General features: G+C 43.3%; 1 protein-coding gene across 1 annotated transcript in view; it reads right to left on the bottom strand.

The window, feature by feature from the left end:
- COL7A1 (collagen type VII alpha 1 chain) overlaps positions 1-13,021 on the bottom strand; it is a 171,378-nt gene that overhangs the window by 11,821 nt on the left and 146,536 nt on the right. The window contains exons 80-97 of the mRNA XM_083155611.1: positions 12,825-12,851; positions 12,343-12,375; positions 12,010-12,072; positions 11,351-11,386; positions 11,185-11,265; positions 10,491-10,559; positions 10,368-10,403; positions 9,424-9,465; positions 9,230-9,274; positions 7,844-7,888; positions 5,615-5,650; positions 5,453-5,512; positions 4,080-4,205; positions 3,691-3,762; positions 3,317-3,352; positions 2,898-2,957; positions 2,628-2,672; positions 1,737-1,772 (exon numbers count right to left, since the gene is read on the bottom strand). Coding sequence (XP_083011737.1) covers positions 1,737-1,772; positions 2,628-2,672; positions 2,898-2,957; positions 3,317-3,352; positions 3,691-3,762; positions 4,080-4,205; positions 5,453-5,512; positions 5,615-5,650; positions 7,844-7,888; positions 9,230-9,274; positions 9,424-9,465; positions 10,368-10,403; positions 10,491-10,559; positions 11,185-11,265; positions 11,351-11,386; positions 12,010-12,072; positions 12,343-12,375; positions 12,825-12,851 — 948 coding nt within the window. The remainder of the gene's footprint in view (positions 1-1,736; positions 1,773-2,627; positions 2,673-2,897; positions 2,958-3,316; positions 3,353-3,690; positions 3,763-4,079; positions 4,206-5,452; positions 5,513-5,614; positions 5,651-7,843; positions 7,889-9,229; positions 9,275-9,423; positions 9,466-10,367; positions 10,404-10,490; positions 10,560-11,184; positions 11,266-11,350; positions 11,387-12,009; positions 12,073-12,342; positions 12,376-12,824; positions 12,852-13,021) is intronic.

The raw sequence follows: 13,021 nt of genomic DNA, 5'->3' as shown, positions 1-13,021 counted from the left end.
ACAGACATAGGACACTACACCCCAACATGTCCTGACCGCTGGCCATAATACATCTATTACACCCTATACAGACATAGGACACTACACCCCAACATGTCCTGACCGCTGACCATAATACATCTATTACACCCTATACAGACATAGGACACTACACCCCCAACATGTCCTGACCATAATACATCTATTACACTGTATACAGACATAGGACACTACACCCCCAACATGTCCTGACCACTGGCCATAATACATCTATTACACCGTATACAGACATAGGACACTGCACCCCAACATGTCCTGACCACTGACCATAATACATCTATTACACCCTATACAGACATAGGACACTACACTCCAACATGTCCTGACCACTGGCCATAATACATCTATTACACCCTATACAGACAGAGGACACTACACCCCAACATGTCCTGACCGCTGGCCATAATACATCTATTACACCCTATACAGACATAGGACACTACACCCCCAACATGTCCTGACCGCTGACCATAATACATCTATTACACCCTATACAGACATAGGACACTACGGGGGAAATTTACAAAGAATAGGAATACAAATAATTGTATTCGTATTCTTGCTACGAATTAATACGACAGCATACCTCGTATGCTTTGTCGTGTTCCGGAGGGGGATTTACAAAGCAATCAAAGTCGTATTAATTCGTATTAGCTGGCCATATATACGGCCGTTAATACGAATTAGTGGAGGCAGTCTGCACGGATCAGTCAGATCCGTGCAGGCTGCAAGGTTTAAAAAAAATAGAAATAAAAATAAATAAATAAATAAAAACGGCGTGAGGTCCCCCCCACAGCCGTAACCAGCACCAGTCTGACAGAGCCGGGCCGGTAATGAAAAATCAGGGAACCCGACAAATAGGGGTTCCCCAATTTTTAACAACCAGCCCCAGGCTCCAGGTCCGGGGCTGGTTCCCAAAATACGGGGGACAAAATGACTAGGGGTCCCTGTATTTTAAGAACCAGCCCCAGGCCAAACCAGCCAGCAGGGTAATGCCACAGCCGGGGGGAGACTTTTTATACAAGTCCCCCCGGCCAAAGCATTAACCCTACCGACCAGTCAGCCTGGCCAGGGGTCCTGGGGGACAGCCTGGTGCTGTCCTCGATGCCCCTGGGCGGTGGGCATCGAGCTGATACTGGTGTAAAAAAAATAGATGAAAAAACTATTGTTTTAAACTGTGGAACTATGAATCCCAGCAAGCCTACCCTGCAAGCTGGGACTTGGAGAACCACAAGTCCCAGCATGCGGGGCATTAAAGGGCCCGCTGTGTCTTGTAGTTCCACAGTAAAAAAAATAGTTAAATAAATACACACTGACACATATGAAAAATATGGTGATTCCTGTCGTATTCTATCGATGGTGTAGACATTCGTATTTGTAAATACAAATACGAATGTCCCATCTTTAGGAATACGAATTGCTGTATTTTTGGTATAGTTAATCCCGAAAATACAAATGTGTAAAAAATAGGTGTATTTCTGCCTACGAATACACCTATTTTTTACGAATTCATATTAGTAAATTTCCCCCTACACCCCCAACATGTCCTGACCACTGGATCTATAACACCCTGTACATACATAGGACACTACACCCCCAACATGAGCTGACCATGTAAATGAATGTCTACATATACACATAAATAATACCATTTGAATAATGTATAAAAGCATTTGATAAACTTTGATCTTCCTCACCTTGTCTCCGCGTTCTCCTCTGTTTCCTGGGACACCCTTAATGATACAAATAAAGGTACATAAGAAACAGCACTAAGTTATAGCCTTCTGTCAGTCTATCTATGAACATTGGAAATATAATTGCAACAATCTTAGACACAAGCTGAATGTCCAACATATGATGCTTCAGCCGGGCACACCCAACGTCGCCTGCCCGCAGGTTGGTCCTACCACTGACCACCAGGTATAAGGGTTCATTTCCATTCTTACCACATGCCGGTAGCAGTGGCTGTTGTTGCTTCTGCCTTATAGCAGCCTCACATGCTATTCCTTCCCAACTATTCTCATATGAGAGCCGATGGAGGAGACTACCCTTATAATGTATAGAGAAAGGACTATTTGGAAATGTTGTACATTACGATACAATAGTATAACAATCTACAGCATAGGTTTCTCAACCCTGGTCCTTAAGTCCTACCAGCAGGTCATGTTCTCTGGATCTCTTTAATCATGCACTGGTGAGGTCATCTATTTTGCCAGGTCACTAATGATCCCACGTGCTTCCACAGACTTCAAACATGACATGGTGGGAAAACGTGGGGGTTGAGGTTGAAAACGACTGATCTAGATAATTGGTTTGGGAACGTATAATGGTTTCGCTCCTAAGTATCCATTGTTCCATCTAGTGAGACATCTCCCCCTATAGAGAGGTTTTATGGTGACAGTCATTTTACTGAATTAGCATCAACATCCGCTGGTTCTAGGTTTGGACTAATGAATTCATCTGTCTAAAACGTGTCCAGCTATTTCCTGTGGCGGCAGTGGCCCGAGTCAGAATTAATTCTAGATTAAGGAGGTGCCATAGAGAGTAAACAGATGTCTCATCATCCCGGATCATGGCTGGGTACTTACTGCGAGGCCGCGGTCTCCTTCTGCCCCAGGGCGGCCATCTTCTCCCTGCAAGGACAGGAATGGAAACGTTTTGGATTTTAGACGAAGGTGAGCGCAACTAGGCAACCAATTGTTGTTCTGGGGTCAGAGCAGGCCGGCCAGAGACTAGCATGACTGGTTAGGACTAAGCGTTGGCCAGCAGCTCATGAGACATCGGTTGCCTAGAGGTGTCCACTGAAAATGAAGTAATAGATTAAGGCCAGTAAAAGGTTACGTATAGAGATCTCTCACCCTCGGTCCCGGATCTCCTCTCTCGCCTCTAGGACCCAACTGGCCAATTCCGGTGTCACCCTAATAACGGAGAGACGTTCAACATAATCAGTGCAACACTTAAAGTCATGTTCAATCTATATATGTAGTAGGTGGATGTTAATGTTATGCCAATAGGCAATGGAGCCATTACAGTTGGTCTAAAAAGAAATAAACTTAAAATCAAGAAAAGTGACCACCGGGGGCGCTGTACATTTACGTTTTAATGAACAGTTGTGAAAGAATAAGATACAAATGTACTTCAATTACACAACGTCAGTATCTAGTCTGTAATATATCCAAGAGTCAAAAGGAACTTACTATCAATGTTATACATAATAAAACACCCTTATATTCCTACACTGACAGGTGATGGATAACATAATTATTCTAGACCGTACCTTGTCTCCCTTTGGTCCTCCAGGTCCTGGGGGTCCCTTGAATGAAACAACAACATTAATGCTTGTAGTTCTATTTGTGTACACATAACAGAGCCGGATACACATAACAGAGGGCAATACACATAACAGAGGGGGATACACATAACAGAGGGGGGATACACATAACAGAGGGGGGGATACACATAACAGAGGGGTATACACATAACAGAGGGCGATACACATAATAGTATGTCTGTTAATGTGTTAGCAGTTAGGCCTTGCTATGTAACATGCATATCCAGTAACATCTATCTAGTATAGCCACGTAAAGGTTCCACAAAGTGTATGTGGCTCTGCTTATGGAGTATAGGGGTCAGGTGAGAGAAGGTTCTTACCATCGGTCCTGAGGGACCCGGTGGCCCCTGGGGTCCCGGATTCCCTTCTCTTCCAGGGAAACCAATCAAACCCTAAATAACAGATGACAGTAATAAGCCCACATTTCTAGAATTGATGAGCGGCTTTCAAGGTTGCATTGGAACTTACTGTGCACAGTAGATCTGGTAAAATACAGCGGTAATTTGTCTCACAGAGAATTTTAAAACGGTAACAGATGAAATACTCAGTAAGCCTGGTTTATCGCTTAAATATATATATTTTCAAACGTATACAAAAATACTACCATAGTAATGCATTATTTAGTCATTTCCATCTTATTGTGTAAATCAGCCTTTAGTTTTCTCTGTAACTCAACCAGGCGGTAGACTAGGTTTTGGAGCAACCTTACCCTCTCCCCTGGTGGTCCGGCGGGTCCAAGCTGTCCAGGTTCTCCTCTTGTGCCTGGCTGACCAGGGACCCCTGCAGAACCCTGCAGACCAGGGGGGCCAGGTGGACCGGGCAATCCAACGTCACCCTAAAAGAACCATCTTATTAATCAAATAGCCACTTTTAACCATTTTACTGCCTTCTCCTTCTCTTCTATGTGAACAGTAGGGGTCGTTTACAAAGAGCATCCAATGTTCGGTCTGGCACACTACTACTACTACTACTACTACTACTACTACTACGACTACTACGCCTACTCTCCTCACTGGCGATGCTGGCACATCAGTGTGCAGGGGGTGCACAGTGTAAAAGTGTAAATCTCAACCATGAAGTCCAGTCTCCCATCTCATCTAGTACAGCTGATAATGACATATTACGCATCATTTGGTCGTTAGCGATATATCAGGTATGTGCGCACATTGCATTATGTGCTGGAAATCATTTACGATATCATCAGATTGAGCTACATGCATGACCAACCTGAATACGCAATGAATGCCTCCGGGGCGTGCGCGATAGTGAGTACACAATGGACGATGTGAACAATTTTAAAGTCCAGATCCGTATGAATCGGCCACATTGTTCAAGATAACCTTAAATGTGTACCCAGCTATAGTTGGCACAAAAGTCAAGTGGTCTGCAAAGTGGATTTGACCATGTGCACCTGTGCATGGAAAGGGAGATCCCAAAAATGGCACCAATCCAACCCTTCTATCTCATTGTTATTCTGCACACTGAAATCTCACTGCTCCAAACTGCGCCTACTCTGAGCCTCACCAGGAATGCCTACACACCTTTTTCTCATCGACTGAGCAAACTGCAATTCTTCTGAGAATGGTGCTTTCTGCATTGTAAATCTCTGCATGTCTACAGACTTCCGAATGTGTTTGCTGAACAGTTAGTTACTAAGATTAATGATAACTTTACATAGGACGCTATAGTGAATAGGGGCATGCCGGGAGCCTGCTTTGGCACTCTGCTTCTTCCTGGTCCTGGTGATGTCAGTAGATAACACATGAAAGAGGCGGGGCCTGACTGCAGCACATTTTTGTTTCTATATGGTCCTGCATTTATGCGCTTTGTTTAGGAGAGGGATTATAAGGATCCTGCCCCTGTGCATTAAAGAAGGTAGGTCAAAACCTGGAAGTAAACTGATAGCGATCCCCAGCATCGCTCCCTTCATAAATAGCCCTGACAATACATTGTAAATCACCATGACATGCGGCAATAGGGACTGATTCGGTGTTTAACTGCAAAATGTCATAAATAGGCCCCTAAGCCGCCCAATGCTTGCTGACACCCTACTCACCTCAATATAGAAATATAACCAATTACCTTCAATCCTTGTGGTCCTGTCTGTCCTGCAGGTCCCGGTAACCCAATGCCGGTTCCACCCTATAAATGTAGAAGGTTATAACAAGTGTATTAGCTGCCATATGCCCCAGTCCCTCTCGTTCCCTGGCTGGATGCTGCATGTTTTACAGATCTACAACTCACCTTATCTCCTTTAGGCCCAGGGGAACCCTTGGACCCCTGCAAGAAAAACATGTGTCTTTAGCGTGTTCAAATGACATTTTTGTTTTAGTAAAAGTCTTGTGTTGTAATGTCTATAGAAAATACACAGTATATACCCTGTCCTGTTCATGGTGCTGATATAGGTATATACTGCTCCAACAGGGATTGGCAATTACCCTGCCCTGTCTATGGTGCTGATATGGGTATATACACTGGTCCAAAGGGATTGGCAATTACCCTGCCCTGTCCATGGTGCTGATATGGGTATATACTGCTCCAACAGGGATTGGCAATTACCCTGCCCTGTCCATGGTGCTGATATAAGTATTTACTGGTCCAAAAAGGATTGGCAATTACCGTGCCCTGTCCATGGTGCTGATATAGGTATATACTGGTCCAAAAAGGATTGTCAATTACCCTGCCCTGTCCAGGTTGCTGATATAAGTATTTACTGGTCTAACAAGGATTGGCAATTACCCTGCCCTGTCCATGGTGCTGATATAGGTATTTACTGGTCCAAAAAGGATTGGCAATTACCCTGCCCTGTCCATGGTGCTGATATGGGTATATACACTGGTCCAAAAAGGATTGGCAATTACCCTGCCCTGTCCATGGTGCTGATGTAGGTATATACTGGTCCAACAGGGATTGGCAATTACCCTGCCCTGTCCATGGTGCTGATGTAGGTATATACTGGTCCAACAGGGATTGGCAATTATCCTGCCCTGTCCATGGTGCTGATATAGGTATATACTGGTCCAAAAAGGATTGGCAATTACCCTGCCCTGTCCATGGTGCTGATGTAGGTATATACTGGTCCAACAGGGATTGGCAATTATCCTGCCCTGTCCATGGTGCTGATATAGGTATTTACTGGTCCAAAAAGGATTGGCAATTACCCTGCCCTGTCCATGGTGCTGATATGGGTATATACACTGGTCCAAAAAGGATTGGCAATTACCCTGCCCTGTCCATGGTGCTGATGTAGGTATATACTGGTCCAACAGGGATTGGCAATTACCCTGCCCTGTCCATGGTGCTGATGTAGGTATATACTGGTCCAAAAGGGATTGGCAATTATCCTGCCCTGTCCATGGTGCTGATATAGGTATTTACTGGTCCAAAAAGGATTGGCAATTATCCTGCCCTGTCCATGGTGCTGATATAGGTATTTACTGGTCCAACAGGGATTGGCAATTACCCTGCCCTGTCCATGGTGCTGATATAGGTATATACTGGTCCAACAGGGATTGGCAATTATCCTGCCCTGTCCATGGTGCTGATATAGGTATTTACTGGTCCAAAAAGGATTGGCAATTATCCTGCCCTGTCCATGGTGCTGATATAGGTATTTACTGGTCCAAAAAGGATTGGCAATTACCCTGCCCTGTCCATGGTGCTGATATAAGTATTTACTGGTCCAAAAAGGATTGGCAATTACCCTGCCCTGTCCATGGTGCTGATATAAGTATTTACGGGTCCAACAGGAATTGGCAATTAACCTGCCCTGTCCATGGTGCTGATATAAGTATTTACGGGTCCAACAGGAATTGGCAATTAACCTGCCCTGTCCATGGTGCTGATATAAGTATTTACGGGTCCAACAGTAATTGGCAATTACCCTGCCCTGTCCATGGTGCTGATATAGGTATTTAGTGGGCATCAGCCATTGGCAATAACCCTCCCCTGTCCATGGTGCTGATAGAAACACACTGTGTAACACCAATACCCTATACATTGAGGGCAATTCAAGCAGTGGCAACACAGATGATGCCTGTAATCTAGCGTGCTCCTATGCCATACCTATGGTAGAACCTTTAAGTCTGCAAACTATTACACGCTATTTAGGGGCTACAGTTAATCAGTGAGATGCCATTATAGGTGTTCCAGTGGCATACAGTATTGTCGCCTATGCCCGCAGTTAGCCCCTAACTGGATTGGCCCCACTGACTGTACAAGTATCATGGAACAGACAGCCCCCTAGACAGAGTCAACTAAAATGAATTCGTTAATCATTGATAAACATGCTTCTAGGGCAGCGCAAGTGTTTCATTATTACACCTGCTACAAATCCATTAAAGCAGCAAAATAAGTGGTTTATTGATAATACACACATGAATATTATATTAGCACCTTTTGCACTAAGCCTGTAGCACATATAGAGACCAAATTGAATGGGTCAGCCGGTCACCTTCAACATAAATAACTTACGTCTTCTCCTGGATCGCCAATGTCTCCTTTTTTCCCAAGTTCCCCCTAGTGGTAAAAGTAAGTAAGTTCATCTGCAATCAATAATACTGCCTAACTGTAACAAGTGGATGTCAGTTAAACTGTGTATAGGATTACTGGAGCCTTCAAATACCCTGCTCTAAAGGGGCATACACATGTAGAGATCTGTGCTAAGCAATTTTGCTAACCAATTTAGCTGGTGTCAAGATCTCCCATGGAGAGCACATACACACACACAGAGATTTGTGCTAAGCAATTTTGCTTAAGAAAAAAAAGGCCGGGTAGTTGTTCAGAATGAGAGATTGCAATCAGCATCTCTCATTCTGTACACACAGAGAGATTTGCAGTCATTTGCTAAGCAATCTGACTGGATTTTGACTGCATGCACTGAGTTAGTTAGCAAGAGATATTTAATCTCTCGGAGCATTCACACTGAGAGATCTGTGCTTACTTTCTAAGCAATCTAGTCAGATTGCTTAGAAAATAGCACAAATGTGCTCCGTGTGTACACCCCTTAAATCTATAGCTAAAGTTTTTCGATTTAATACAATTTGTTTTTTATTTTAAAAAGCTATTAAAGGACATTCACAAAGATATTTGTATTGATGTCGGAGATAAAATTGTGATTTCGGCTGGGGGTGTATTCGGTTACATACAGTGGACTTTAATCATATTATCTAAATAGGAACAAACTCTATTCCGATACTTTTTGATGATGACAGAAATAAATAATTAATGGTACTTGGCTACTGTATCCACTCAGGCACTCTGTATGTTTAATCAAAAGTATAAATTATATTAACTAATTATAACACTATATATAAATATACATAATAAAATGAAAAACGAAAAAATCCTCAAAAGCAATGAAAAGAAATACACATATAAACAAAGGTTACAGTATGAGCCGTTTCTCCTATGTGTAATATGTACATGTATATCTGTATGTGTATCGATAGTAAACCTATAAACACAATAAGTTAGATTCACAAAATATTACATTTTATATTCTTACAGCTATACATCCCTATTGCCATAATATCATAGATAATTATTATATTTATATGACCGTATCCCAGATATATATGTGTAGTGTCTGATTATGTGTCTCCGAAACACTGACATCCATTGGCAGCGAGTGAAACTTTTCTTTCTCTCTCTCACACATGCACAAACACAGAGGCAATCACAAGGTAGCAGTCTAGCTTTCGAAGCATTTTCGTCGAGCGGGCTTACTAATATGAAGCACACGGACGTCTTACCCAGAGAATGAGATACAACAATCCGCTGCTATCCACCCAGCGTTCAGTTATATATATATATTAATACACATCATGGAACTTTTACAGTATCATTGTCCATAATTACCTTTTCTCCTCGTGGACCCGGCAAGCCTCTTTCTCCCTTTTCACCCTGTAACACAGCACAACGCTTTACCCCATATGACTGATACAGAGAATGTGACCCCGCAGCAGTGAGGAATCAGATAAATATCTCTCATTACCATAAAGATACAGGAAATCTATCACAGAACAGCCGACATTGCATTATGAAATACCCACCGGTTCTCCTGGTAGCTTGCTTGATTGGTCTCCGGAAGCGCCCTAATAGGAAATGCAACAAACACAGTAAAAGCCCAAATGCAATTATTAAATGTGACAACACAAAGACTAGTATATATATATATATATATATATATATATATATATATATATATATATATATATATATATATATATACACAGTATATAAAATGTAACAGATACTGTAAGCTGTAGTCCCTGTAATAGAGAGCTGAGCCCTTCAGGGCAGTAAGGAATAGGGAAGGGGGAGGCAGCACATTATGGGATGGCCTGGGGGGGCGGTACCAGCCGTACATATCCTCATCTGAATATCCTGCCCGGCTCTGGCTCATGGCTGCCGCACGGTGTAGGGATAGATGGCATAACTATAGCTCCACAGACCCCGCGGTGGTTTGGAGGCACTGGGTAATTTTAGGCGCTGCAGGGTCTGCGGAAGTTATTGCTGGTAAGGGTGCAGCTGCCGCCAAATCTGTTGCTGTCAGCTTGCCGGGACCAGCAGAGTTTCCTGTCTACAGTCCCAGCGCTAATACCCCTCACAAAATGGCTGCCCCTTCACAGCAGACTGTTATTAAGGATGCTAGAGTAGGCGGCAGCCATATTGCCAGTGATATTTGAGAGGAGAAGCACCGGGACGCAGACAGGAGTATCTGGTCAGGGGGTAAGAAGAGAAGGGGGGCGCACAAGTTTTAGTTACGCCACTGAGCTTGATCGCCATCAGGGGGTGGGTGCAGCTCAAGGTTAGAGCCCAGCCCCAGAGCCTCAATCCCGCTCTTTCACCCCAATATAGAAATACCCTATGCAGGAAACACAGATGGGAATGCAGTTATCTCTTCTAATGTTAAACCATATTGAACCGTACTAATACTTTGTCTATAGCTACAATGTAACTGTACCGCTACTAGCCACATTTAGCTATTGCTTACCTTCTCTCCTTTTGTTCCAGGAGATCCTACAACAAACTGGAAATATAACAAATGTACATGGTCACTTACATTTATCATTATAAATATATTTAGGGCTTATGCAATAACATGTATGTGACTTACCTCTCCAGGGACCCCGGGTTCTCCTACTTCTCCTTTGATCCCCGCAGGTCCTGGAGGCCCTGAAATGCCCTAAATGGTAAAAAAAAATAACAGCTAAATGTAAAACAAAGTGCAAAGCTCGTCAGACATATTGCCACCAGCCATTTTATTCCATCATCAAGCAAATCAATACATGTCTAATAATGGGAAGCCAAACCACATAGATCTGGTTGTACTACAGTCATGGCCTAAGAACCAGATTGTCCGACACCTATGGCTACATTTTTTTTCCTGCCTCATCAACACAATAGGGTTGGAAATATCTTAATCAGGACAAGTTCTGGTCAACTAGGACAAGATCTGGCCATGCCATCTTCTACGGGGACAAGATCTGGCCATGGCCTGGACCACTGGAAAAAGATCTGGCCAAGCCTTCATGTATCGGGACAAGATCTGGCCAAGATCTGTTCTAATGGGACAAGATCTGGCTATGCCTTGGTCATGCCCTGATCTACCCAGTTTCACCCTTGTATGTCCAACCACTATTCAACAATCGTGCTTCAGAATCTGAGACTATATCCACAAACCAAGCATGGCTAACATCTTATTCCCTCAAGTGTATCTATTGTTATTAATAGATGCAAAATCAATTAAATGAGCCGAGGAAGCTGCCATAGTGCCTCAGATAAAGACATATCCCCGGTGGGCACATTACCATCTTTCCTGGAAGCCCAGGCTCTCCGTCTTTCCCAGATATTCCGTCTCTTCCGTCTCTCCCATTTTTTCCTGGTTCACCCTGGAACAAGGACATGATAACATTACGTGACATCTCTCAGCAGAAGTTCTGCTGAATTATGGGGGGAGTCAGTCCCAAAACATACCACTAAGCCCGGTGCTCCAGGAGGTCCTTGCGGCCCCTAGTGGTGGAAACATGAAATACACCCATTACTAAATTACAGTCTTGCAATAAATGAAGTTTTCAGAGTTTGCATCTTAGATTGGTAACTTTAAACCCTATGATAATATTTATTTTATTTAATTTAATGAATGCAAATGAATACTTTGTTTGTACCCCAGAAATAATGAGAGATCATTAGGGTAGATTATTTATTATGACCACTAGATATAAGAAACTAGTTCCCTCATCCCACCAACTAATTACAGCCGACAGCTAACCCATGGAATGTCCCATGACCTGCAATAGATCCAAGTTACCCCAAGCCTCAGCATCTTGCTCTCATTAGCTAAACACAGTGCAGGTAGACATTGCTTAAAAGCTGAGCCAATAGTCCCCAGAATGCAAGCTATGAATTTAACAGGTACTAGTGACATCACTGAGGCATGAGGCAGGATGAATCTCAGGCTTCAGTGATGTCATCAGCTCCTAATGCAATAAAAATTGGTTCAGCCCACAAAACAGTATGGGGGAAGTGGGTCCTAGTCTATTGCATTTTTTTATTTAGAAAAACAAGAGACTTCTAAAGTTTGATCAACCTAAAATTTATACTAAGGTCACTGTTTTTTGACGGTCAGTCCTTACCGGCAATCCAGAGGGCCCAGGAAGTCCAGGTGGTCCAACGATGCCCTGAGGCCCTGGCAAACCCTAGAAATCAGAAAAAGACCATCACACTTATACATAAGCTGTATCATTCATTTGAGAAAACCATAATTCTGTAAAGTCAAAATATCACTTTTTGTGTTTTAGGTCACCAGGTCAGTATCAGTGGCGGAACCTGTGAGTGGTGGGCCCAAGTGCAAAAAATATACTTTGACCCCTCCTCCTTTGCACCGCCCCAAGCTCATAATATACACCTGGGTGGAATGTAGGGTAATAGAAGTACCTTCTTCAGGCCTATAGGAAGGTGTAACTCACCCTTATGCTGGGCCCTGGATCTCCTTGATTTCCCTAGAAGCAAAAAAAAAATACAAAAACAGTCTTACTCAGTGTGTCTCCTACTTCTATTGCCTCAGCCGATGTTTTATTGCAAGTTTCTGCGCAGGCGTAGCGTCATCTTACTAAGCTAAAAGAGCGCCACAGTGGACCACAGACTTGTTCCTCTCAGCATAGGAACCCTATGTAACATACTGGCTAATATTCCAGTATCACCAATGACATATCTGCCCCACTACCCACATACATGAGCGTCTGGTCCTCTGTATGGTACTGTTCTAGTTCCCCTCCCTCCAGCACGCTGAGTAACTGGGAGTACAGCAAACCTTGTTACACCACAATAAAACATACAGTACTCGCGGTTAAGAACTTGCCTGCCTGTGGTATTAGGATTCCCCTGGTGTCTACTATTTAACCTGCATTCCCCCATCAATAGCACACACAGAGCCCCGGTTATCACATACCTTTAGTCCTGGAGCTCCTTGAAGACCCTATAAAAAAAAAGACGTGAGAATGGAGACCATTGGTTGTAATCAGTTATAAACAATATGATTACAGCAAAGATGGCTCTACCGTGTAGGTGCTAGGGTCTCCAGAATCTGGAGGGTGGGGGGTGGAATGACTATAGCAAAATATAGAATGACTCCTTGTTCGCTTGAGC

This window comes from Crinia signifera, chromosome 8 (assembly GCF_055691185.1).
Source record: "Crinia signifera chromosome 8, ASM5569118v1, whole genome shotgun sequence".
NCBI lineage: Eukaryota > Metazoa > Chordata > Amphibia > Anura > Myobatrachidae > Crinia > Crinia signifera.
Note: the sequence above shows the minus strand (reverse complement) of the source record. Positions and strands in the feature narration are given on the sequence as shown.